General features: G+C 59.8%; 1 protein-coding gene and 1 long non-coding RNA gene across 3 annotated transcripts; both read left to right on the top strand.

Annotated features, from left to right (window-relative positions):
• Window positions 1–462: 462 nt before the first annotated feature.
• On the top strand, window positions 463–24,552 carry UBE2L3 (ubiquitin conjugating enzyme E2 L3). 2 transcript variants are annotated; one of them, XM_055549779.1, is made up of 4 exons: window positions 463–610; window positions 11,129–11,224; window positions 21,082–21,268; window positions 24,193–24,552. In XM_055549779.1, exons 1-4 carry the CDS (start codon window positions 584–586, stop codon window positions 24,345–24,347), a joined length of 465 nt encoding a protein of 154 aa, XP_055405754.1. In that variant the 5' UTR covers window positions 463–583; the 3' UTR covers window positions 24,348–24,552. The 2 variants fall into 2 exon arrangements, with proteins under 2 accessions (XP_055405754.1, XP_055405755.1); XM_055549780.1 differs by lacking the exon at window positions 11,129–11,224 and having other exon boundaries at window positions 499–610.
• Window positions 875–2,360, top strand: LOC129629655 (uncharacterized). Its single transcript, XR_008703303.1, has 2 exons — window positions 875–2,227; window positions 2,327–2,360. It is a non-coding gene; the product is annotated as an uncharacterized LOC129629655 (long non-coding RNA).
• Window positions 24,553–24,609: the final 57 nt, after the last annotated feature.

Genomic DNA, 24,609 nt, shown 5'->3' with positions numbered 1-24,609 from the left:
TCCAGCCAGAAAACTCTCCTTACACCCAGGCATCTGATCTGACCCTGGGGTCGTCCTTCGGACCTCAGAGCCTCTCCTTTCCACCCTTCAGGTGCCTGCGTTGCTTGGCGGGGGGGTGGAGCCGGCGCCCAGCCTGGGACAGAGTCCGGCTCTGCTCCTCGCTGGCCGCACTACCTTGCGGGTAAACGCTTGGCCTCCACTTCTTTCTGTTTCCAAGAGTGTTACTTAACGCTGTTTGCTCAGCCAGGCTCCTGCCCCACCCTCCCCATCGCATAGGCGCTGAGCGGTGTCTGAAAGAATCCCGGTGCTTCTGCACACCTCCTGCGGTCAGGACCGCTGTGCACCTACTGTGTGCCAGGGCCTGATTCCAGCCGGTCTGCTAGCGCCGCCGCCCCCGGCACCGGCGGAGGGGGTGAGGGGAGGGGCGGGCAGGGTCCCCGCGCGCGCCCGCGCGCGCCCGCGCACAGTAGGCGCCGCGGCCGCGCGCGCGCCGCGGCCGCCCATCCCCCGCTCCAGGAAGTGCGGGGGCTCCGGCGCCGGCCGCCGCGATGCATTCTGGGCCAGCAGCAGCACCAGAGCCAAGATGGCGGCCAGCAGGAGGCTGATGAAGGTAAAGGCCATTCTCCGGCGCCGGCCGGCGGGCGGCCGGGCGAGCGGCGGCGGCGGCGGCGGCGGCCGGGCCTCCCGCGGCCGCCCGGGCCCCTCGGGGCGCCGCCCGCCGGCCCCCACCCCGCGTGGGGCCGCCGCCCCGGGCCGCGAGCCGAGGGGGCTAACGGGCCGCTAGGCCTCAGCCCCGGGCGGGAGCACCAGGCCGCGCCGCCCCGCCCGGCTCCGCGGGCTCTCTCTCCGCGCGGCGGCCGCGGCGGCTCCCGGGCTGAGGCGGCGGTTCCCGGGGGGCCCGAGCGGCGAGCCCGCGGGGCCGCCCCGCCCTGGGCCGCGGCGCGCCGGGCTCGGGGCCGGGGTCGAAAGTTAGGCCGGGCGGCGCGGACGCCCGGCGGGCCGGCGGGCCTGTCTCTGCGCCGGGTCTCCCCGCGCCCCCCGGCCCTCGCCTTCCGCGCCCCGGGCCCTGCTGGAGCCGAGTGTGCCGTCTTGGGGGCGGGGATGACGGAGGGAGTCGGACCCGGCCAAAGTTTACAAAAATAACCCGCGACTCTGTATCTCGAGGGCGGCGGGGCGCCCTCTCGCTCGCTGGCCGCCCGGGTGCGGAACCGCCGGCGGTGCCCCACCGGGCGGGCCTAGGCCTCTCTGGTGCGCGCCTGCCGGCCGTTCCCCGCCAACTCTCCGCGGAGCCCGAGCTCACCTCGGGTAGCCCTGCCGGTCGAGGTGCTGCACCGGGCCGGAAACGAGCAGGGCCCGGGAGCCGGCTTCCTGAGCGACCGTGGAGGGCTGGGGCTCCTCCCGGGCAGAGCCGTGCTGCGGAGAGCCAGACACGGAGCTTGGGAGTCCCAGCACCCCGCCCCGGGCCCTGGCTCCTCGGGAGCGTTTCCTTCCTTTTGTCAGCTAAGGGCTAGAGACGACGTTGAACTTCCTAAGACTCGATTGGAACCGGGCTTGAAAGGACGGTCAGCGGAATCCAGCCTTGTTTTCTCTTGTCCGCGACCCAGCCGTCCACACAGTCATCTGGATGGGAGGACCGATACTCGGTTATTTCCCTGCACTACTCTCCCCAAAGGCTAGCGCTCCTTGATGCCTTTCAGATGTTACTTTTCTGGAAAGGCGTCTTGATGTTGGTCCCTCCATCTCCGCTCTTACTGAGATGACTTTGAATCACGGCCTCACCTCCCAGGATGCCCTTCTGAGTTCTCACCTTCTCTGACTTGCCCTCTTGGTCACTGAAGTTCTTTTTCTTCCTAAAGCACATAGTTAATCCTTTCACTCCAACCCCTTCCAATCCTAACCCCTGTGATTTTATTGTCCTGGGAAGTTAATCCTGCCTTCCCCACATGCCAGACCCTGAGGCTTCTGGAAAAGCAGTCCCTTCAGCCACACCTCCTGCTTCTTGATTCCCCACCACTCTTTTTTTTTTTTTTTAAATATCGGAGTATTTTCTTGTCAATGCAGGAGATGCAGGAGACTCAGGTTTGATCCCTGGGTTGGGAAGATCCCCTGGAGGGTGAAATGGCAACCCACTCCAGTACTCTTGCCTGGAAAATTCCATGGACAGAGGAGCCTGGTAGGCTACAGTCCATGGAGTCACAAAGAGTCGGACACGACTGAGCACGCACACGTAGGTGATTAGCAGTGTTGTGATGGTTTCAGGGGGACAGCTCAGGGGCTCCGTCATATGTGTACGTGTGTCTTTTCTTCCCCACTCCCTCCCATGCAGGCTGCCCGCTTACATGGCGCCGAGTTCCCTGTGCTCCACAGCAGGACCTTGGTTTCCCCGCCACTCTTGCACCTCGTCACCGTGGCTGCCTGTCTGCTTAGCTTTGATTTTGCGCTGGTCTCTGCTTCACTCTCACGCTTGTATGTAATCCTCCTTGTTATTACCAGTTTTAAGGTGAGAGAATGGGATGCAGGGAGTCTCTGGCTTGCTCCAGTTTCCTAGCTGGGGAAGGAGTGAGCTGTGATCTTCCCAGTCTGACTCCACAGCCCCCGGCCCTTAGGCGTCCTTTGCACGTGCCGCTTGCTCTCCCCGAGAAAGGCAGCCTTCCCCTTGCCTGGCCTCCCTTCCCGGGAAGTCCTGGGTTCAGCCCCCATCCTCTCTCAGAAGGAGTAGTTTCCTCCTTTGTGTGACCACAGCACTTTCTGTGCATTTCTTTCTCTCTGAGTGCTTGTCACAGTCGGAGTTGTGTTAGACTTGCCTTTCCTGCTGGGTTCTGAGTTCCTCAAGGGCAGGGATCTTGACCTAGTTCATCCTGGTATCCCTTAGTCTAGGCTAGTTGACCCAGTTTGGGGCTCCCAGGGGTCTGAGAGGGGAGTTAAACGGTTTTTCAATTATTTTTGCATTGTAAAAAACTGGAGCTTAGGAGACAAGAAATACATAACGTTTTCAAAGTACTTACTGAGTACTAGATGGTTGATGTAAGTTTCTCCTTATTTTTTCAATAACTCGTGAAGTTAGCATGTCATTGTCATGATTTTAGTAGTGAGGTGGTTGGGAAGCTTAGCTGGCTGTCCAGGGAGAGATGCTGCGTCTCCCTGGCTCCAGATGCCAGGTTCCATGCCCCTCCCGACACAGTCTCCCGTCTTACTCCAAGGAGTGCTGAGGAGCACGTTGGATTCTTGACTAGTGGCTGGAGATTCGTTCAGTTCAGTAGCGGATGCTCCTTACGAGATGCTCATCATTGACTCTGAGAGTCAGTGTTTCGGCCTGGTTAAAAAAAAAAAAAGTGCCGAATCAGGTCAATCAATACACAGCTCGGATAATAAAAGGGATTTCCGGTGGTGAAAAGTAAACAGGTGTTGAATAGTCAAATGGATTACATCTTAAAGAGCTTCACATTTCCTCAGAGACCATTTTCTGAGACACTTGGAGTCAGAGACTGCTTTGTAACAGCGGACTGTCTGCAGATAATGTAAAATGCATTATTAAAAGTAGAGTGATTTGCATATGCCAGGCCAAGAAGTTATTTTAGGCAAAGTGAACACGATAAAGTCTTTAGTTTAAAAAGCAATTGCCGAAAGGATTAGCGTTTTTTTCAGGACCCTTTTTAGGAATTACAGTGTCAATAAAACATTAAATACATTTTAATTTGCAAGCGGCTAATTCCCTATGGATGGCAACTGCCAGATTGTAACCATGGCTTCAGTCGGGAGGGGAAATGGCTACAAAAGTGAAACCCGTAGGTGTGGCTGAGGGAAACTGGTGGCAGTCTGCCTTTATTTCAGCCTCTCAAGTGCAGCACTCGTCTCCCCCACGGGCCCTCCAGCTGGGTGTCTTCCCAGAACGGCTTTTCTCAGTGGGGAAATGTGTAGATTTGAAAGGGGGTGACGTCGCACTAGTTACTCTTACGATGTAACTCGTGATGAGGGGTTCAGAGGGATGGCAGCCTTTCCGTGCTGTTTAACTCCTGCTCACCCCCAGCTCCATGTTGGCGTGCTTTCCGCCCGTAATCACGTGGGAGCAAGTGGGGGGGCTGCTGACTGACAGTGCGGGCCCTGGAACCGTGCTGAACACTGAACTCGGGCGCCGAGGTTACGCGTCTGGGGTGGGGGGAGTGTGGGAGGGGAGTTTTCCCAGTGGTGGTGTGCCAGTGTTCGTGTTCTGAATCCCTGGGTTGCGTGGACTCGAGGAAAGAGCTTCGTGTTTTACCCTGAATTCGTGCCTAGCGGTGAGTCGGGACTGGTGCAGCCGCCCTTAATGATCTTCTCTGTGAGCGTTCCTCCACTGAGAGGCTGGGATGGGCCCATTACTGTGGCACTGGGGCCTTTTCTTGGGGTGCACATGAGCACAAAGACGCTTGTCTCGAGGCGCGCAGGCCTATTCTCATCTTGTCATGGCGCTAAATTAAGAGGCTGTTGATTTCCATTTCATTATGCCAGGCCACTGGGGAGCGTTCTCACTCTTGGAAAGGATCACTAAGTGTTCAAGAGGTACTTCTCTCTTCTTTGACACACAGTAACTTGGGAATTAAAGCTTGGAGAACCCCGATGCCATCCTCCCGGGCCTGGACTCTGTCTGTCGTCCCCCCAACCCTGTTCCTCCCCCCGCCTCGGGAGAGAGATCTCCGTGCAGGGTTTGTGGACCACCTCCTGCCTGCTCTGCACTGCGCCCCTGTGCCCTGGCCCATCTGCCCTTAGTTAATGGGCTGCTTGTCTGCCACGGTGCCAAGGGAGGACCTGAGGCTCCCGCCTCGCCCCTTCCCCCCGCGAGGAGCCCCTTGCCAGCTGCTGCTGAAGCGGGCCTTTATGTCCCTTTCCCGTCGGGCTTCTCCACTGCCCGCCGCTGTGCCCCGCGTGTGAGCGGCCCCTGGTCGTGGCGGACACCTGCTTGGGATCGCTCAGTGGGTCCTTTGTGCTCCTCCCCAGCCGCCTTGGTCCCACGCCATCCGTGAGTGGCAACGTGCAGAGACGCACTCACACCGCTCCTAGGAGCTGCGCCTGTTCCTGGCTTGTTCCTTCCAGGCTGGGCTCAGCAGCCCCCGGTCCCTGCCCGCCCGTCCTGGACTCCCTGGGGCCTGTGAACTCACGGCCAGCACAGCTGGTCTCTCTGCACCAGGGTGCCTCCTGGTCCTCAGAGGCTCAGCTCCATGAGGTCGGGAGGGTCCCCCTCTAGGCTGTGCCCTCTGAAGCTGGAGGACAGGGATGGCCCAGCCTAGAACAGAGATCCCGGATGCCCGCCCACTGAGGAGTGGGGAGCAGGGCGGGACCCCTCTGGCGGGAGGAGGCCTGAGCTTGCTCTGGCCCCGGCTCCCAGCAGGGCGCTAGCTGCTGGCGGGGCAGCTGCTGGCGGTGAGGAGCTTCCGTCCTTCAGAGCAGACGGAGGAGCCCGGCCTCATGCCGCTTACCTCGCACGGCCCCCTCCCCGGGCATGAGGGACGACCTGTGAAGCGCTTTCCGAAACGCTGGGCGCTGGCCGGGGTTACCCTTGGTTGGACCCCCGCGCTGGCTGGGCTGGTGGTGGAACCAGCTTCTGTCACAGCGCTGCGAGGGTGGGTCTCAGGAAGGGTGGCAGAGACGCTGTGCCTTTCAGCTGAGGGCCTGCCAGCCCTGGTGCCGCGTCCAGAAGCGGGCGCTTGCTGGTGAGGGCTTTGTCTGCTCGTGTGTCCTGGCCGGCCTGGTCCTCCTTGGGCTCCGGTGAGCCCAGCCCTCGGTCCTGAGAAGGGAGCAGTGGGGCTCATTCAGGACCAAGCTGCTGAGCGGAGGACACTGCAGGGCGGGCCACAGCTCGGTTCAGGAGCGTGTCCTGGGCCGCCGCGTCTCAGCTCAGGGAGCCCAGGCGAGCTGCTGGAGCCCCTGGGCGCTGGTGGCGTCCCCTGTGAAGACACAGTGAGTCACTGAACAGCGAGGCCTCAGAGGCACGCCCAGCACGTTTCTGTGTGGGTGTCAGTGCGGGCGCGAAGGCCGTGGCCTGGGGGGGGCGGTGTGTGGAGGTGGGTGCTGCCCCTGGGGTCATGGGTCGGGGCCCAGAAGACAGGCCGACCCCCTTCCTGCACACCCGCCCTCCTGTCTCTCGAAGTCACCTGTCCATTAGGGCTAGGTTAGTGAGGGGTTTCCTGAGATAGTCGTGCGATCGTCTTTGTTTGAAGATGTTTACTTTTTGCAGCAGACTTAGGCAGCTCTCGAGTTCAGAACGGGCCTCTCAGACTCACCTGGGTGTTCTCTTCCTGCCCTGAGTGCGAGGGTCAGTGAGGCTGCTGAGCTGGGCAGGCGGTCCTGGCAAGGACCCTGAGCTTCTGGTCTCCTCCCCAGCCCTGGCCACCATCTCCAGCCTCCAGAGCTGCGGGGCCCCAGCAGGTGGGAGGCCGAGGCCTGGCCAGCACCCACGGGCTGGTGCCCACGGATGGAGCCAGTCAGGCCCTCCCTGCTTTGCGGGTCTCCCGCTGCCCATGCTGTGCCGTGGGCTCTTGAGGACAGATGGGACAGAGGGGAGGTTTCGTCTGGGTCGGGGGCGGGTTGGGCGTGCTGTTGAACCGCTCTCGGCCTGTATCTGGTTGGAGTCTTCCGTGCTCCACCGTCTTGCCAGACCTTGTTGCTGCTTCTCACCAGCGAGCTCAGCAACGGCCTGAGACGCTGTGGGACGGCCCTGCCGGGTGGGTGCGCACAGCCGGAGCCATGACTGGTGTCAGAGCTGGTGCTCCTGTGGGCGGCCCTGTCGCGTGGGGGCACCCACACCCTCTCCGGCTGGCGTCCGATGGCCCCTGAGCCCGTCCTGAGACGGCTGGTAGACGTCTGCACGCCCCCCCCCGGCTGTGGCCGTTGTTGGGAAGCTCCGCACAGGAAAGCACCTTCCAGATGACCCACCGCAAGCTTCACACCCCGTCCCGTCCTGCGGTGCCAGGCCCGCCGCCGCGCAGGCGAGAGAGACGCGCGTCCTGGGGCAGCCGTGCGGGGGGCCGGGCGAGGGGGCCGCCTGAGCCTCCCGCAGCACCTCCGCCGCATCCTGTCTGCTCCCCGCTCAGCGCACGGTGGTCCAGCACCGGACCTGGTTCAGCTCTCCGTCTGCCTCCGGCTTGTCCATGTCCTGCCTGAGCTCTGGGGTCCTGATTTCTTCAGAGGGTTGGCGGAACCAGCTCCCAGAGTCTGGACCGGTGCTGAGCGTGGTGTTCGTGGCGGTAACTGAGTGTGCCGTGGCTGGCACCGAGCCGTCCGCTGGCCGGGGGGTGGTCCTGCTCCCTCGGCGAGCAGTCCCTGAAATCAGAGGCTCGCGTCCTGGGGCTCTGAAGCCTTGTGCTGGATTCCCGGTGCGCTGAGTTACATTAGGGTCTCAGTGGGGTGTCATTGCCCCCAGTCGCGTGCGAGCTGGGAAAGTGCCTTTCTGTCAGAGTCGGTCCCCCTGACACCGTCCGGCAGAGCGGGGGAGCCCTTCTGGATGATGGCCGTCCCACGAGTCGCTGGCTGGCAGTGGACAGGCCTCCTGTGCCTTTACCTCGAACATCAGGCTCTGCCTGCCGGTTTCTTTCGGCCTGGACGGCAGGGGCCTCGGAACATTGCTGGCACGGTGATCCCTCGACGGGCGCCCTCCAGTGCAGGCCTTGCGTGTCCCTGCTTTTGTCGTCTTGGAACTCGAGTCTCTTGTGAGTCCTGGAAGGTGCCGTTCCAGGGCTGCCAGCCCCCCGCGATCCTGACCGGGGCAGGGGAACCCCCGTCACCTTCACCCACAGCTCTGTGATGGGCCGTCTGCAGGCTGGCGGCTCTGGCGCAGGCTCTCGTCCAGGCCTTGTCCTGCACGAGGTCTGTCTGTGGCTGGGCCTTCCCAGCCTCTCGGTCAGTAAACCCGCCTACCTGCGTGGGGGTCTAGAGGCTCGGACGCTGCTCTTCTCAGGCGGGGCGGGAGTGAGCCCCCACACAGAGGCCTGCATCCTGCCTGGCATCCCGCCTGCTCTGCCCTCATTGGGGAGCTCGGGAGGGGAGTGCGATGTGCTGTGGGAGGCCCCCCTTCCCGTGTCGTCTTTGGAATCGGATCGGGTCACTTGTGGAAGCTCTGCGTAACAGCTGTAGATGCCTGCGTTTCTCGTTTCAGGCCCCGAGCGCTGGTTGAAGGCTCACCAGAGCTCTCCACACCAACACGCGTCACGTCCGTGTCCTGTTACATGGAAAAGTGTGTGTGGGGGGGACAGGGTTCAAGGGCAGTGCAACGCCCCCCAGCGTCTCTTGTAGCTCTCTGCAGGGCCTTCCTGTCTCCAGACATGACGGGGCAGGCACCGTGGTCCTCCGCTCTGCCTGCTGCTCGGACAGCGTGTGGAAGTGGCCACCTGCCGAGTCAGGAAAGCCCTGTTCCGTGTGCAGCAGTGTTGGGGGCGTGGCTGGGGGCTGGCATGCACCCTCCATGGGTACCCTCCATGGGCACGCTCAGGGTGCGCTCGGGGCCTGCCGTGCGGTGTGCTGCCCTCCGGGCAATGCCTCTGCTTGGGGAGCTCGCTTCCAGTGCTGTAAAGGCCTGTGGTGGTCTGGGCCTTGGGCTTTTCCCTGTGGGAAGGTGGGGTGGTCCCCAGGCAGGCTGTCCCCTGTGAGGTCGATCAGGGAGGCCATGAGCCATGTTCCTGGCCGGGCATGTCGCACACCTCTGGGGGGGGAGGGGCGGGGGCAGAGGCGGTCAGCGCAGAGACTCCGCCGGGCAATGGTCCCCTTCGGGCCCCGTGGAGTGCAGCCCTCTGCCCTCCTGCCGGGGAAGCCCCTGCCCCTGGGCTGGCATCCCTGGCTCCTTTGGGGGCCTCTCAGCAGCTGGCCCTGGCTGCTCAGCTCCCAGCAGGGCTGAGGCAGAGCTTGGTGGGCACGGCCGTCAGCCCCGTGCTCCTGCACTCCGCTCGCCCCCGGCTCTCCTTCGCGGGGCCCTCCTCCTGCGCCCGTCGGCAGCCCTGGCTCTGAGCTGCCGTGGTCTCCTGCCCGTCGCTCACTCCCCGTTCCCTGTCCTCGGTTACAGGGTGCAGCCTCTCTGGCGGGGCTGCCAGGCCTTGAGGCGACCCTGTCTCTTCTCTGGCGCCTTGAGCCAGCCTTGGCTGGTCCTGGGTGGAGGTGTGACTGGCCTTCCGGGACGGACACTTCTCGTCTGCGCTTCGGTCTTGTGCAACTCGGGGCTTTCTGCGAGTGTGCTGGCATGAGCTGTCTGTGGGTCTCAGCGGGGGGGAGGGGGGGAGGGCCTGGCGGGCGGTGTCACGGGCAGGGCGCAACCACCACCCTGTTGAGAAAGCCCTGGGCTGGCTGGTCTGTCTCCTCATCTCTCACTTCTGCCTCGTGCCCACTTCTCGTTGGTTAGAATGATGCAGAGGGGCTTGCCTCCTCGTCTTTTTTTTTTTTTTTTTTTTGCCTCCTCGTCTTTGCTGAGCCTGACTTGACAGCGCGGTGACTGGGGTTCATCTGGAAGTGTGCGCCGCCTTCCCGAGGCCCGGGCCTGCGGGCACGGCCTTGCCGTCTCCTCCTGGGCCGGGGCGGGGGGTGCCCGTCCCGCGCCCGTGTCTTGATGCCAGAGCTGGGCGCCCGCTGCCTGCTTGCCCTCCGCTCCTCGCGCAGGGCCTTGTTCATGGCCATGCGGCGGTGGGATCCCGCATTCCCCTGCTTGTGTTTATTTCCCGCACCTCACGTGGTTAGTGTGTGGGCTTCTGAAGCTGTAACGCGTACGTGTAGGTTATTTTAAAATTCATCGAATCCGTCCTCCATTATCGTTTCTTTCCGTCATCTTCTGTTTTTTGGCCATGTGGTTAGTGGAATCTTCGCTCTCTGACCAGGGATCGAACCTAGGCCCTTGGCGATGAAAGTGCAGCGTCTTAACAGCTTGGCCGCCAGGGAAGTCCCTTGTTTGGTTTAAAACTTTTGTTTAGCTCGCTAGGATGCACCCTTAAGGGACGTGGCATCTCCTGCCCCTCGCTGAGGCTCTGACTCCCTTGTCTTGAGCAGGAGCAGAAGCCGAGCGCACGGAAAGGGCTCCCCGGCACTGCTCCCCCTTGGGTCACGAGCCTGGAGCTTCGTGCGGAGAGCGGGGTGTGGGGGAGAGTCCCTGCCCCCCTGAGTCTGCCCAGGGCCTGGGCCCCAGGGAGCCTTTCCTATGAGTCGAGGACCAGCTGAGGTCGTGTGGTCCCTTGGGGTCCCCGCTGCCGCCTCTGCGTGTTCACGTGACACGCTGTCCTGCTCGTCTTGACCGTCGACCTGACCATGCTGGGCATCCCCTCCCAACCACCGGCCGAGACCCGACGCCGGCTCCTCCCCCCATCCCGCCACAGATCCCCAGGGCGCCCTGTGCACCAGCTGTGCGGTGGGCATGTGGGTGCCGAGGAGGGGGCTGGCTTGGGGGGGCTTCCAGGGCCGTGGGCCCCGCGGAGGAGACAGGCCTGGCTGCGGGCTTGCAGAGGAGGCTGCTCTGCGGTGGATGCAAGCCGGGCCGGGGCTGGCGGGGGCGCGGGTGGGTGGTGCTGGCTCGTGCAGTGATGCCTGTGGGTTGGTCGCCCGAGCCATCGGGGGCGGTGGGGCCATCGGGCCAGTGCCCTGGGGAGAACCAAGTGCTAGCCGGCTCTCAGCCAGAGATGGGACAGCGTGCGGTCACCGGGATGGGGCACGTCTGCATGAGCACAGACCCTCCCTGCCCTCGTGGGCCACCCAGGAGGCCAGGCTCAGGGAGCTGCCCCTGCTGCGCCTGGGCCCTGGCGCCCCAGCTATGTGGCCTGTGGAGAGAAGCCGCACCCCCGCTGATGGTGGAAACACCCTGGGCTCGTTGGTGCCTCATCCTGCCCCCTCACCTGAGCACGCGGGCAGCACGGCCTGGGTCTGTGCCTGCCCTGTGCCCTGCCTCTTGGGGGCAGTCCACAGGGAGGGGGTGCCCCGGGGCTGGGCTTCACCGAGGTGGGGCGTCTTGGGCTGGGGCGTGGGTTGGGGCTGCCGCTCCGGGGGTCTCTCCCAGGCCAGGGTGGTCCAGTGGCGCTCTGCAACGCCTCGAGGTGGCGTCGGCGCTCGGTCTGGTTTGAGGAAGTCGGGAGGGGCTCACCCGCAGTGCCTTCCCCCGTTTGACATCCCTCTGTGCTTTGTCAACCAACAGGAGCTTGAAGAAATCCGCAAGTGTGGGATGAAAAACTTCCGTAACATCCAGGTCGATGAAGCTAATTTGCTGACTTGGCAAGGGCTCATTGTTCCCGTGAGTACTGGACACCTCCCCTCCAGCAGCCCCAGACGGGGCCGGGCGCAAGGCCGACGGGCGCCTCCCAGGCCCGGAAAGGCCGTGTGTCCAGACCACACACCCAGTGCAGACCAGCCGCCGCCTCCTCTCGGGCGGGCCCCGTCCTCTCTGCGCTCCCGCCCGGCCGTGCGTCTGTGTCTGGTCCTCTGTGCGCCTGCGTCCTGGCTTCCTCCCGGCACACCATCCCCCCCATCCCGCCCCCGCCCCCCGCGCCTCCTGCTGCCTCAGCCCCTGCCCTGCATCCCTCCTAGTGTCCCTGGGCTCCCGCCCTGGATCTGCCCCGCGTTCAGTTCCCTGTCACCCAACCTCCTCTGCGCACTCGCAGCCTCTGCGCCATGGCCTCCTGCGGCCTCCCTGCCCTCGGGGTTCAGTGGCCCCTCTTTCTGCAGCCCTTCCTAACTCCCCCTGCAGAGGCGTGTCCCGTGAGGACTCCAGCGGGGACCCCAGCTTCCCACAGCGCCCGCCGGAGGGGTCCGGCCGCAGCTCCAGGCCCTCAGTCCTCTCCTGCGCTTGCCCTCAGCCCATCCAGCCTCTCGCCTTCCTCTTGCTCCGTTTTGTCTCTCAGGGACCCTGCTTCTGTTCCCCAGAGGCTCAGCAGTGAAGTACCAGCTTGGCAGTGCAGGCATGCGGGTGCAATCCCTGGGTCGGGAAGATCCCCTGGGGAAGGGAATGGCAACCCATTCCAGTATTCTTGCCTTGGAAATTCCACGGACAGAGGAGCCTGGTGGGCTGCAGTCCACGGGGTCGCAAGAGTCGGACACGACTGAGCCACTGAGCACGCACGCGCCGGCCCTGCCTCTTCAGCGTCGGGTTCCGGGTTCTTGCTGGACGTGGGGGTGGAGTCTCGGCCTCTGTTCAGCCTCCTTGCTGGAGGCGGCCTTGCTGGGACGTGGTGTGCCTTCCGTGTCCCATGTGGGCTCTGAACTGGGACCCTCGGACCAGTGCCCCCCACCTTCCTGTTTTTCTGCCCCCACCCCACCCCTTGCGTCTGAAATCTCTCCTTGTGGGCAGAGGGGCTGCTCTGCCAGAGCTAAGCAGGGGGCATGCTGACCAGAGACGCCGGCCCCTTGACACTGGTTGTAGGCCGTGCTTCTGTAAAGGTCCCAGGAACTTGAGCAGCTCTCTGGATGTGCAGTTTATCTTTGTCATCATTTGGAAAACTGAGGCTAGAGATGCTGGGTAGTGCCCGTGCACGCAGAAAGCAGTCACTGGCTGTGTCCAGCCTGCTTGTGCCCAGCCCCGCCCACTCTGGGGACCCATCAGGTGCCAAGTAGAAGGTGGCTGCCACCATCTGGCTCGTGGGGTTTGTCCTCTACCGATAGGGTTGGGCCTTGTGAAAAGTGCTGGGAGTGGACAGGGAGGGTTTGAGTGGCCAGGCCAGGCCTTCTATCCCAGGAGCTCAGCGGCGGCTCTGAGCGTCAGTGGCGGTCAGGCAGGCGTCCTTGGGGCCGCACTGGCAGAGCCGGGGGGCGGGGGTTGACGCCTCCTTGAGCACCGGGTGGGGTGGCTGGTGGGGTTCTGGTGGTCTGGCCTCCGCCCCCGGGGCAGCTGCGCCCAGAGACCGAGGCCACGGCCAGAGCTGCTCCCGCTGCCTTGCTGCTCATCCTGGGCTCCTCTGTCCATGGGTGTCCCGGGCTAGGATACTGGATCGGGTTGCCGTTGCCTTCTCCAGGAATCTTCCCAACCCAAGGGTTGAACCCGCGTCTGCTGCCTTGGCAGGCGAGTTCCTGATCGCCAAGCCACCAGGGAAACCCCACGTAGCCGTGGTGCGGGAGGGAGCTCAGTCGCTCTGCGGCATGTGGATCTTCCTGGGCCAGGGATTGAACCCACGTCTCCTGCACTGGCAGGCAGAATCTTAGCCACTAGACCACCAGGGAAGTGCTTAAAGTTTCTCTTTTAAAGCATTAGTAGATTTTGGTTCACCGGTGTTTTTATTGTGATAAAATCTCCGTAACGTAGTTTGTCAGTTCAGCCTGTAACTGAACAGTCGGTGACGCCGGTTACAGTTGGGCCGTTCGGCAGCTGCCGTCACTGTGTTTCCAGAAGCCATAGTGAAATGAATGCCACAGCCGTGAAGTAGTAACGCTCCACTCTTCAGCCCCAACCCTGGTACTTTCTAATCTGCTTTCTGTGTCTATGAGTTTCATAGTTTATATAAATGAGTTGTATGAAACTTGTTGTTTTATCTGGCTTATTTCACTTGGAATTTTTTGAAGGTTCATCTGCTTTGTACTGTGTATAAGAACATCACCTTTACGGATGAATCAGCTTCTGTCACATGTGTACTGAGCCTTGTGTCCATCCGTCGTCCACCCGCTGGTGGACAGGAGGGTCGTTCGCCTCTTTGGCCGTTGTGGTGATGCTGCTGTGAGCGTTGGTGTGCAGGTGTCTGCTTGAGTCCCGTCTTCAGGGCTTTGGAAATTGCGTGGAGCGGCTGGGTCACGTGATGGCTCTGGGTTTAAGTCTTTGAGGAGCTGCCACACTGATTTCCACAGTGGCTGCGCCGCCTCACGGTCCCACCACCAGAGTGCAGGGCTTCTAGTGCTTCCCCGCCCTCTCCTTATCCAGTTACCCGCCTTAGGCACAGTTATCCCCCCTTATCCACAGTGGTCCCCCACCTTACCCACAGTGATCCCGCTAACCCACAGTGATCAGCCCCCCACTTTTTTATCTTACCACCATTCAAGTAGAAGTCAGCTAGCGTCTCATGGGTGGAGAAGGCAATGGCACCCCACTCCAGTACTCTTGCCTGGCAAATCCTGTGGACGGAGGAGCCTGGAAGGCTGCAGTCCATGGGGTCGCTAAGAGTCAGACATGACTGAGCGACTTCACTTTCCCTTTTCACTTTCATGCATTGCAGAAGGAAATGGCAACCCACTCCAGTGTTCTTGCCTGGAGGATCCCAGGGACGGGGAGCCTGGTGGGCTGCTGTCTCTGGGGTCACACAGAGTCAGACACGGCTGAAGCGACTTAGCAGCAGCAGCAGCGTCTCATGGCAGTTCTGTTTTGGACGTTAGCTAGTACCTCGTTAGCTACACCCGAGGAGCATGCCTGGGCGCCACGATCACCTGAAGGGCCGTGTGGGGTCCCGCTCAGCTTCACATGCTGTGCGTGTGCCGTGTGTGGCGCCACGTGTCGGCCATGGGGCGCCGCACAGAGCAGCCTCGCTGCCCCCGCCCTTCGCCCACACCCGCGGCTCCGGCCGCCGCTGGCACTGTGCTCTGAGCTGGCCCCTCGTCCGCCCGCTTTGAGAGCCTCCTGCAGTTGGACTCGGAAAGCAGCTCCTCAGGTTGTCGTCTCTCACTGAGTGACGTGCGAGTCAGATTCCTCTGTGTGTTTGGATAGTTCGTTTCTTTTTAGTACCAAATAATATTCCATTGTCTGAATGCACACAGTTTATTTATCCATTCAGCCCTGAAGGGCATTTTGGCAATTCTGAATAAAGCTGCTATGCACATTCTGAGCTGGGCTCTGTGTCTCTTTGTCGTCCACTTGTAGTTCTTCATATTAAACCCTCATCAGACATATAATTTGCAGATATTTTCTACCATTCAGTTGGTTTTCTTTGCAGTCCCTTGATTATGTTCTTTGGTGCACAACATGTTTAATATTCATGAAGCCATTTCATCTTTTCTTTTGCTTGCCTGTGTCATATTCAAGGAACTATTGCCAAACCCAGGGTCATGCAGGTTTGACTTTTGTTCTCTTCTGAGAATTCTTACAGTCTTAACTCTCAAATTTAGGTCATTGATCCTTTTTGGTTTTAAATGGTGTAGGGATAAAGGTCCAACTTCATCCTTTCTGTCTGTGGATATCTAGTCTTTTTAGGGCTATTTGTCGAAAAGACTGCTCTTTCCCACTGAATGATCTTGGCATCCTTGTCAAAACTTAATAGAGCTGGATTACTAACAAGGACCTGCTGTATGGCACAGGGAACTGCTCAGTCCTGTGCAACGGCCTACCTGGGGAAAGAGTCGTAAGAGAAAGTCGGCGTGTGTGTGTGTGTGTGCACCCGACCCACTCTCTTGTGCGGCAGACACTAAGGCAGCACCGTGCCGATGGCGAGTCACGAGCGGACGCGCTGTGAATGAGCTGGGGCCCGGGAGGAGCAGAGGAGCGCGCGCGTGCTTGTGAGGGTTCACTTCTGGACTCAGCTCTGCTGGTCTGAGTGTCCGTCCTTACGCCAGGACCACACTCTTTTGAGTACTGTAGCTTTGTATGAGGTTTTGAAATCAGGACACGTGAGCTGTCCAGTGTTGATCTTTCTCAAGATGGTTTTGGCGGGTGCGGGCTCCTGTGTGCCTGAGCAGGACCCTGTGGGGCCTTGCCGGCAGCCCCCTCCGTGACTCTGCTCTCGCTCCTCCCTGAAGTCCCTAGCTCCGAGTGTCTGATGCACGCTTCCTGAGTTGTTTTTCAGATCCTAAAACCCCAGTGGAAGGAAGGAACTACTTGGTGGCCGTGAGCAGGCAGCCTGCTGATGCCTAACGATCGGTAGCCTTAACCCTTGGGACCACACCTGTCACCTCACCTTCGGCAGCAGAGGACCCCGCCCGAGCCGGTTGCATAGCCTGGGCCCCCCCGGGTTTGCCAGCTCTCTCCTGAGCTGTGAGCCGGCGCCGCCCTGACTGCTTGCGTGGCTCCTGTGCGTCCCTTCACGTGACCCCGTGTCAGCAGACGGGCTCTGCCGAGCGCCGGCACGCAGACCAGGTTTGGTTCAGTAACGCACCTTGAGGTCCTGTTTGATTTTCGGGAAGGGTTCTTCCATTTGCGGAAAAAAAAATTGAGGTTTTGAGAGGGATCATATTGAATTTTCAGATCACTTTACTGTTACTGTCCGTCATCACAGACGACAACAGCGTTGCCATCTAGAGGAAGCCTCGTCGTCTGTGAACCCAGGACGTCTTTCCATTTAGTTAGGTTTTCTCTTCTTTCAGCAGTGCTTTGTAATCTCCAGTGTACAGGCTTCACACCTCTGTACTTTTCAGCTCAGGATGTAAAAATAAAACCGTAGGCTGGGCCACACAAAACCCCAGATTTCAGTTTTCTCACAGCTCTGGAGGCCAGAGTCCCGGGGGGGCTGGCAGGGCCCCTTGTGTCGTCGGGCTTCCTTGTCTCAGCGCTTGCGGGCAGAGCAAGGGTGCGTGCACGCGCGCGCTCTCTCTCTCTCTCTTTTCCCTTTTGACCACGTCACCTGCAGGACCAGGGTTTGAACCTGCGGCCTCAGCAGTGAAAGCAGTCTGTCCTAACCTCTGGACCTCCAGGGAAGCCCCAGGAGCTCTCTTCGTTGAGGACATGGATGTTGTCAGCCCAGGACGCCACCCTGTGACACTGTTGAACCTTAATTACCTCTTTACTCTCTGCACGCTGTGGGTGAGGGCATCCGTGTGAGCATCTGGGCAGGGTGGGGGGCACCAGCATTGGGTCTGTAACAGCCTCCTTGCTTAAGCATACCTTGGGTATTTTCATCTTCCCAGTGGCAGCTATAAACGGGATTCTTTGCTTCATTTCCTTTTTGGGTTCCCTGTCGATCGTTGCCTGGGTACAGAAATGCGGGTGACGTTTGCGTGTTGCTTTTGTTTCTTACGGTTTGTGTGTGACTCATCTTTAGAGTTTTCCGTGTGTACGATCAGGCCAGGTCCGGACCAAGGTAGTCCATTTCTCCCTCTCCAGTGAGGGTGCTTTGGTTCCTTTTCTCGCCTGAGTGCCCTGGCCGGAGCTCCCAAGTCCTGAGTTGGGCGTCTCCAGCCTTTGTGGTGCCGGGTCTGGTGGGAGACAGGTTTTCACAGGTGGGGGTGGTTTGGGGACGATTGAAGCACTTTACGTTTATTAGGATCTGATCTGACGGGAGGTGGAGCCCAGGTGGTGACGCAGGCATTGGCAAGTGGCTGTGAATCTTCTCTGTAGAGGCAGTGTGCATAATTATTAACGGAATAGTTTGCATTCTTGTTTTGCACAATGTCTCTGAATCCCAGGTGCTATTCTGTGCTCACAGTGTATCTCCGGGAGAGTCCTGTTTCAAGTACACAGTGGTCACCGGGATGGTGGCCACTGTATTGGATGGAATGTGTGTGGACCAGTCAGGACTCAGCCCCAGTTCACGGTGAGGGAGCCGGGTGGACGGAAACAAAACGGGGCTGTTGGCAGCGTGGAGACGGGCGGCCGTGACGGGACAGCCCGCCGCGCAGCTCCTCCCAGGCTGACTTCTGCCCCATGAGTGGCGGGGTGGCGTCTCGGCGAGTCCTGGTTCAGGCGGGAGGCCTGTGTCTGTCCCTGCGTTTCCTGGCCTCGGCCTTGCGCCGCACAGTCTGAGCTGTTGAGTCTCCGGCGCTCGTGGCGCGCTGCAGACTACATCCTGGTGTGTGCAGGTGGGCTGTCTGTGTAGCGTGGTCGGTTTCTCTTGTTCACGAGATGCCAGCAGCCACCTCTGTCCATGGGACGACCTCGGGCGCTTCTCAGCCTCTCCAGGAGGGACAGCCCTGCCCTCCACCGGAGCCCTGCTCCTGAGTCAGCCGGCTTCCTCCGCCGCGGTTTCACTGAGAGGCAGAGATCACGCATCTCGCCTGTGTAAAGTGTGGGGTCCGTGGCCTCCGGCGTGCCTCCTCTGCCACAAGGGCAGAACGGGTTTCGTTATCCTCAGAGAGGTGTCCCGCCAGCGTCACCCCCGCCCCCGGGCACTGAGCTGTCTGTGCTCGTTCCTGCGTGTGCGCGCCCGTGTGCTTTGCCACGTGGCTCTCCCTGCTGGAGCCTGTGTGCAGACTCCGCTGCGCGTGCCGCGTGGCCCTGCTGCGACGGCGGTGTCGGCGCCCGCTCGCCCGTCCCCGCCTGAGAGGTGCGCGCTTGTCTGTGCTGTCCAGGCATCGCGAGCGAGGCCGCTGTGAACACGCGCGAGCAGGGTTTCCTGGGGGCACGTGCCTTCATCTCCAGGTGCTGGCCTGGGGTGGGGTTGCGGGGCCCCGTGCTGGCCGTGTCTCATGCTTTGACGGGTGCAGGCTGTTTCCACAGCGGCCGTTCCGTTGACACCCCGACAGCTGCACGTAAGCGTTCCGTTTTCTCCACCTCCTGACTACGCCTTGCTGTTGTCTGTCTCGTTTACAGCCCTCCTAGTAGATGTGAAGTGGTGTCTCATTGTGGTGTTTGGTTTGGTTTTGTGTCTTTTCTGGCCTTGCCACACAGAACGTGGGCTCTCAGCTCCCCGAGCAGGGGTCGCGCCGTCTGCATTGGGAGCCCAGTGGCAGCGTGGGGCCCGGGAGCCCCTCTTGCTGCGGTCCCCGTGGGCTGTTTCCTGAGGGGTGAGGAGTCTCTCCTTGTGCCTGTTGCCGCGTCTGTACCCGTTTTGGAGAATTATCTGTCCGTGTGCCTCGCCCACTGTGACCTGGCTGACCACCTGGTTGCAGTTTCGTTTTTGAAAGCTGTGTGGTCAGTCTCTCTACGAATGAGAAGCTGTTTTATTCCCGCGTGCTCATGGCACACGGGGCTCCGCCTGCGAGTCGCCCTGGGGTCCTCAGGCGCCCGCCTGCTTCGCCCCTCACGCTGCGGCTGGCGGCCGACGCTCTTTTCTCTTCTGTGCAGCAGACTCCAGCCTGGCTCTGGAGGCCTTGTGTTCCAGGTACGTTAAATCAGTGTTGGACGGAGGACATTTTTGGCCACGTTCAGAAGAATAACACGAAAACTGGTGTTGATGATCGCAGGGTCAAGAGAAGAAACGGACAGCTTAGCCGTTCCGTCAGCAAACACGAGGCAGGTTCTGGGGACACCTTGGGTCCCTGCGCTCAGGTATCACCCGGACTAACAGAGAAGGCTTCTCCTGCCTTGAGAACACGGCCGGTGACCTTGACCTCGACCTCACGGCTTCCCAGAGCAGTTGCTGCTCCCGGAGCAGCAGTGCCTGCTGGCCAGCAGTGAGGGCCGGGTGCCATGGCAGGGTGAGGGGTGATGCCAGCAGCAGAGTGTGTGCGTGCAGGAAGCCTGAGCCCACCCACACCCCACGTTCTCTCCCAAAGACATGTGTTTCTCTGACATTAGTAGCTGTGGAGGCTGGGTCCTAGAGAGCAGGTGTGACCCTCCGTTTGAGCGGGCATAGGCTTGCAGTCCCTTGCCCACGAGCGTGCTGACTGGTGTGCATCCAGACAATGAATAATTGTTATTCAGTCGCTAAGTTGTGTCCGACTCTTTGTGACTCCATGGACTGCAGCATGCCGGGCTTCTCTGCTCTTCTGTCTCCCAGTTTGTTCAAATCCACGTCCGTTGAGCCAGTGATGCCATCCAACCATCTCATCCTCTGTCGTCCCCGTCTCATCTTGCCTCAGTCTTGCCCAGCATCAGGGTCTTTTCAAATGAGTCAGCTCTTCGCATCAGGTGGCCAAAGCATTGGAGTTTCAGCTTCAGTATCAGTCCTTCCAATGAATATTCAGGGTTGATTTCCTTTAGGATGGACTGGTTGGATCTCCTTGCCGTCCAAGGGACTCTCAAGAGTCTCCTTCTGGGTGTCTCTTGAGTTCCTATTATTGCATTCCTATCCCCTGTGATGAAAAGGATATCTTTTTTGGTGTTGGTTCTAAAAGGTCTCATATAGAACTGTTTAATTTCAGTTTCTTCAGCCTTAGCGGTTGGAGCATAGACTTGGATTACTTTGATAATGAATGGTTTGCCTTATAAACAAACCAAGATCATTCTGTCATTTTTGAGATTGCACCCAAGTACTGTGTTTCAGACTCATGTTGACTAGGAGGGGTACTCCATTTCTTCTATGGGATTCTTACCCACAGTAGTAGATACAATGGTCATCTGAATTAAATTCGCCCATTCCATCCGCTTTAGTTCACTGATTCCTGAGATGTTAACATTCAGTCTTGCCATCTCCTGCTTTTCCACATCCAGTTTACCTTGGTTCACGGACCTGACGTCCCAAGTTCTTATGCAGTATTTGTTCTTTACGGCATCAGGGTTCACCTTCCTTCACCACCAGACACGCCCACGGCTGAGCGCCGTTCCCGCTGTGGCCCCTGCGCGTCCTTCTTTCTGGAGCTGTTAGTCACCGCCCTCCCCAGGAGCATATCGGACGCCTTGCAGCCTGGGGGGCTCATCTTCCAGTGTCGCGTCTTTCTGCCTTTTCATGCTGTCCATGGTGCTCTCCAGACAGGAACACTGGAGTAGTTTGCAGTTCCCTCCTCCGCATGGACCGCCTTCTGTCAGAACTCTCCACTGTGACCCGTCTGTCTCCTGTGGCCCTGCGTGGCATGGCTCAGCATCATTGAGTTACTTGAGCCCTTTTGCCACGACAAGGCTGTGATCCATGAAGGAGAATGGAATAAAACTGAGCATCAAAAAGAAGTGCTCTGACAAGCCATGGAAGAACCTTAAATGCTCATTATTGAAAGAAACAGTCTGAAAAGGCTCCAGGCTGTGTGATTCCAGGCAGAGGGTGTAAGGCGCCTGCAGCATCCAGCACCGTCACGAGCAGTCTGCAGGGTGTGGGCTGTGGGTGAGGGTGTGTCGGCCACTCACTCGTGACATGGGGGTGTTGGTGCTTGGGGAGGCTGTGTGTGTGTGTGTGTGGAAGAATTTTGTATCTTCCTCTCAGTTTTTCAGTAAAGCTACAGCTACTGAAAAAAAAAAGTCTATTTTTTAAAAAATGTAGAGGGACCAGGGTGTCCATCTCAGGCACTCTGCTCTAAGAATACTAATTATCATTTCCCTGGTGGTGATGAGGCTTTAGTTGATATAACCTCTTGAATCAAATGAAGCGTTTTCAAGGTGAAACCCTTGGAGCCGTCCTGTCTCAGTGGCAGGCTCACGCTGGTCTCCTTTCTCTGCAGGACAACCCTCCCTATGATAAGGGGGCCTTCAGAATCGAAATCAACTTTCCAGCAGAGTACCCCTTCAAACCACCGAAGATCACGTTCAAAACGAAGATCTATCACCCGAACATCGACGAGAAGGGGCAGGTGTGTCTGCCTGTAATTAGTGCTGAAAACTGGAAGCCAGCAACCAAAACCGACCAAGGTAAGGCGCCTGCCCCTTATGCCTCCTGGGGCCCCTCTTACGCCAGGGGGCTTGGAGCCCGGAGAGACCTGCAGCGCCAGCCCCGTGTCCCTGGAGGCTGCGCTTCCCACTGTCCCACGGGCGTGACGCAGCCCCACTCAGCTCCAGCCCACGAGGAGGCTCCTGGGTGCGCGGGCAGAACGCCCCAGCACACCCGGGGCAGGTAGGGTGCGGCCCTGTCGCTGGGAGTGTTCGTGAAGGACTGGGGGCTGCCTGGAGGGGGAGCGGCCTCCCAGCGGGTCACATGTGGGCTCAGGCTGGAAGGCGGAAGGGAGGGTGCTGGGGGCTCATGGCCTAAGGAGAGGGCGTGAGCCAGAGGCGTGAGGCAGGCCGCAGGACACTGGGGCTCGAGGGGCGTGGTGGGAGGGCTGGCCTGGCTTGAGGCGTGTGCCATGTGGAAGCTTGCGCTGGCCTCAGCAGGCCCGAGCTCTGTGCGCCTCGGGGCCAGTGTCCATGCATGCTCATGTTTCTGGGGAAGTACTTGGTTTGGGATTGTGGCCACCCCACTTTGTTCCCTGCGAGTGACGGCTCTTTACTTGGGTCCGTGTTTAGCTTCCTTCTGTCTCTTCTGTCTGTGCTGGGCCTGCGCTGCTGCGGGCAGGCTTCCTCCAGTGCGGTGGCCTCTCCTCTGCAGAGCTTGGCCTTGGAGCACACGCTCCATAGCTGAGGCGCACGGGCTTCGTGGCCCCGTGGCACGTGGGGTCTTCTTGGGCCAGCGCTCAGACCTGTGTCCCCTGCATGGGCAGGCAGGCTCTTGCCCACTGGGGTGCTGGGGAGTCCCTGGTTTTTGTTCTCAGCTCTGTGAATTTGCTTTGCAGTGCTCGCCTCCTGTTTTTGGTGGCTCTCTTAAAAGTGACTGCTTGAGCCACTTACATGGTCTTAGAGTACGGAGAGTGGATGAGTCTGGAAGTTGACAGCCTGCAGGCATGTTTATTTTTTCTGGTGACTGATATAATCATTTTCCAGTGGAACCATTAAAAGCCTTTCCCACAGCAAAACTCGCTGGATGAGGTCGCCATGAAAGGCGTCCACCAGGCTCCCACAGCCAAGCGGCAGAGCAGAGTCAAGGGAGGCGTCTCCAGGGGACTTGGCACTTGGTCTGCACACGCTGACCTCTGTACAGACGAGGTCCGTGTCCTCGTGTGAGGCCAGGCCTGGCTTTTCCTGCACAGACTCAGCTCTGTGCGGACGCCGGCAGCTGCGTTTGCTCAGGTGGCCGGACCACAAAGAGTTTCCGGTCTCCTTCCTCACCTGGCACCCAGGGTAGGTGCCTTACTGTGCACCCCGCCCAGGACAGGCCGCCCCGGTCGGCCATGGCAGCCAGGTGCCTATTTGCAGAGGAGGTCTTGGTGCGCAGACGGCACGCTCTGCTGGTCCAGGTTGTGGGCGCTTGTTTCAGACAGGCGGGTAACCGAAGAGACGTCTTGCTCTTCTGTACTTGTTGCCTTGGGGCATGAAGAGAAGACTGCCGTCCGACACAGGGTGCTGCTCTCTGCGCAGTGGCAGTGGGAGCACTGCTCTGCAGTGGGAGGCAGGGTTTCTCTCCGGACGGTCCTGGCGTGGCCTTGGCCTCCTCCTCGTCACCTCAGCAGCGTGTCCCCACGTCTCTGTTCCGTGACTGCCCTGTATCAGTGTCTGCAGAGCTCGTGGCTCAGGGCGACTGCAGTTTATCACTCCCGTGCTGTGGGCTGTCTGTGCTCAGCTGGCCACTCGAAGTCACTGTGCCGCAGCGGTCCCAGCCGCTCTGTAGCAGATAGCTGAGGGCTGCAGGCGACGAGACACAGCAGAGGGAGGGGGGCCGGAAAGGAGATCCATTGTGGGGGGTGCTGGGGGGCCAGGAGGGGATCACTGCTGAGAGGGCTGCGCTTGTGGGTGTGATGGAGGCCTTCGTGAGGTGGGCAGTGGTCTGACGTGGTTTTGTGAATATGCTGAAAGCAACTACATTGTCCGGTTTTTAGAGAGTTTAGTTTTTGGCATGGTGAACTATATCTCAGTTTTTAAAAAGAAAGTAAAGAAGTATTAAAAATGGAGCAAAAATGGGAGAAAAATCCAGAAACAAGGCAAACCTGAATCATACAGAAAGGGGGCAGCAATGGCACCAGATTAAGGGATATAAGAGCAGGTTTCCTCTGCAGAGTCTAGTTCTGGCATGTACCTGCAGCAGAGCGCAGGCTGTGCTGGGTGGTGAGTGAAATTGATTATTCCATTGGGAGCTGAGCTCTGCGTGAACGTATCGTAGCACAGCAGCAGGATGGCGGGGACAGGAGAGTCAGGTTCCCGCGTCCCTGTGCGGTTCCTCTGTGCCCCCTAGTGAGGTTCTGTCCAGGTCCTGGCTGCCCTCGGGGGAGCATTGTGGTGGCCACCCTGAACTGTTCGAGGGCCTCCACCTCAGGAGTGGACATCCAGTGCTGCTGGGGGCCGAAGCCTCCCTGTGGTCAGATAGGTGGTCAGAGGGCCCTTTCTCAGCCACTCAGGAGCTCCTAGGGCTCTTCCGGAGGGGCTTACCATTCACACGGGCAGGCCTGTCATGCATCCTCAACCAAGGACAGTGCTGGGCACAGTCTGGTCCCTGCCCTGGGGCGGCTTCACCTGTGTGAGAGAGGCGGGTGGAAGTGGCTGGGGACTGGGCTCCCCCGGCTGTCAGTACAGGAAGGCTGCCCGGAGGCGGACGGGAGGAAGCGGTATCTCGCTGTGCAGTGTGGTCAACCCTCGCCGTGGCACTGGCCGCTCTCCTTCTTCAGTCTCTCCTCAACGCAGGGGAGCGCTGGGTTGAGTGCTGGTGGTTGGAGTTCTGGCTGAGCGGATAGCCAGCCTCTTGGCCTGGGAGGCGCTCGGGTGCCGAGTGGCAGCCTCTAACCCGCGGTGCCCTGTCCTTCTCTCGGCAGTCATCCAGTCCCTCATAGCACTGGTGAACGACCCCCAGCCGGAGCACCCGCTCCGGGCTGACCTAGCCGAAGAATACTCTAAGGACCGTAAAAAATTCTGTAAGAATGCTGAAGAATTTACAAAGAAATATGGGGAAAAGCGACCTGTGGACTAAAATCTGCCGCGATGGATTCCAGCGAGTGTGAGCAGAGGCCCCGAGCAGTGCATTGAGACACCCCGCAAAGCAGGACTCTGTGGAAAATTGACACGTGCCACCGCCCGGCGTCCGCTTGTGGCAGTTACTAACTTTCTACAGTTTTCTTAATCAGAAGTGGTCTAGGTAACCTGTAAAGAAAGGATTAAAAATTTAAGATGTTCTAGTTCTGCTTTCTTTGTTTTAAAAATCACTGCTTCAACCTACTTTTAAAAAATGGTGT

The sequence above is a fragment of the Bubalus kerabau genome, chromosome 16 (genome assembly GCF_029407905.1).
Source record: "Bubalus kerabau isolate K-KA32 ecotype Philippines breed swamp buffalo chromosome 16, PCC_UOA_SB_1v2, whole genome shotgun sequence".
Classification (NCBI taxonomy): domain Eukaryota; kingdom Metazoa; phylum Chordata; class Mammalia; order Artiodactyla; family Bovidae; genus Bubalus; species Bubalus kerabau.
The sequence above is the reverse complement of the archived record's forward strand: the minus strand, read 5'-3'. Positions and strand labels throughout refer to the sequence as shown.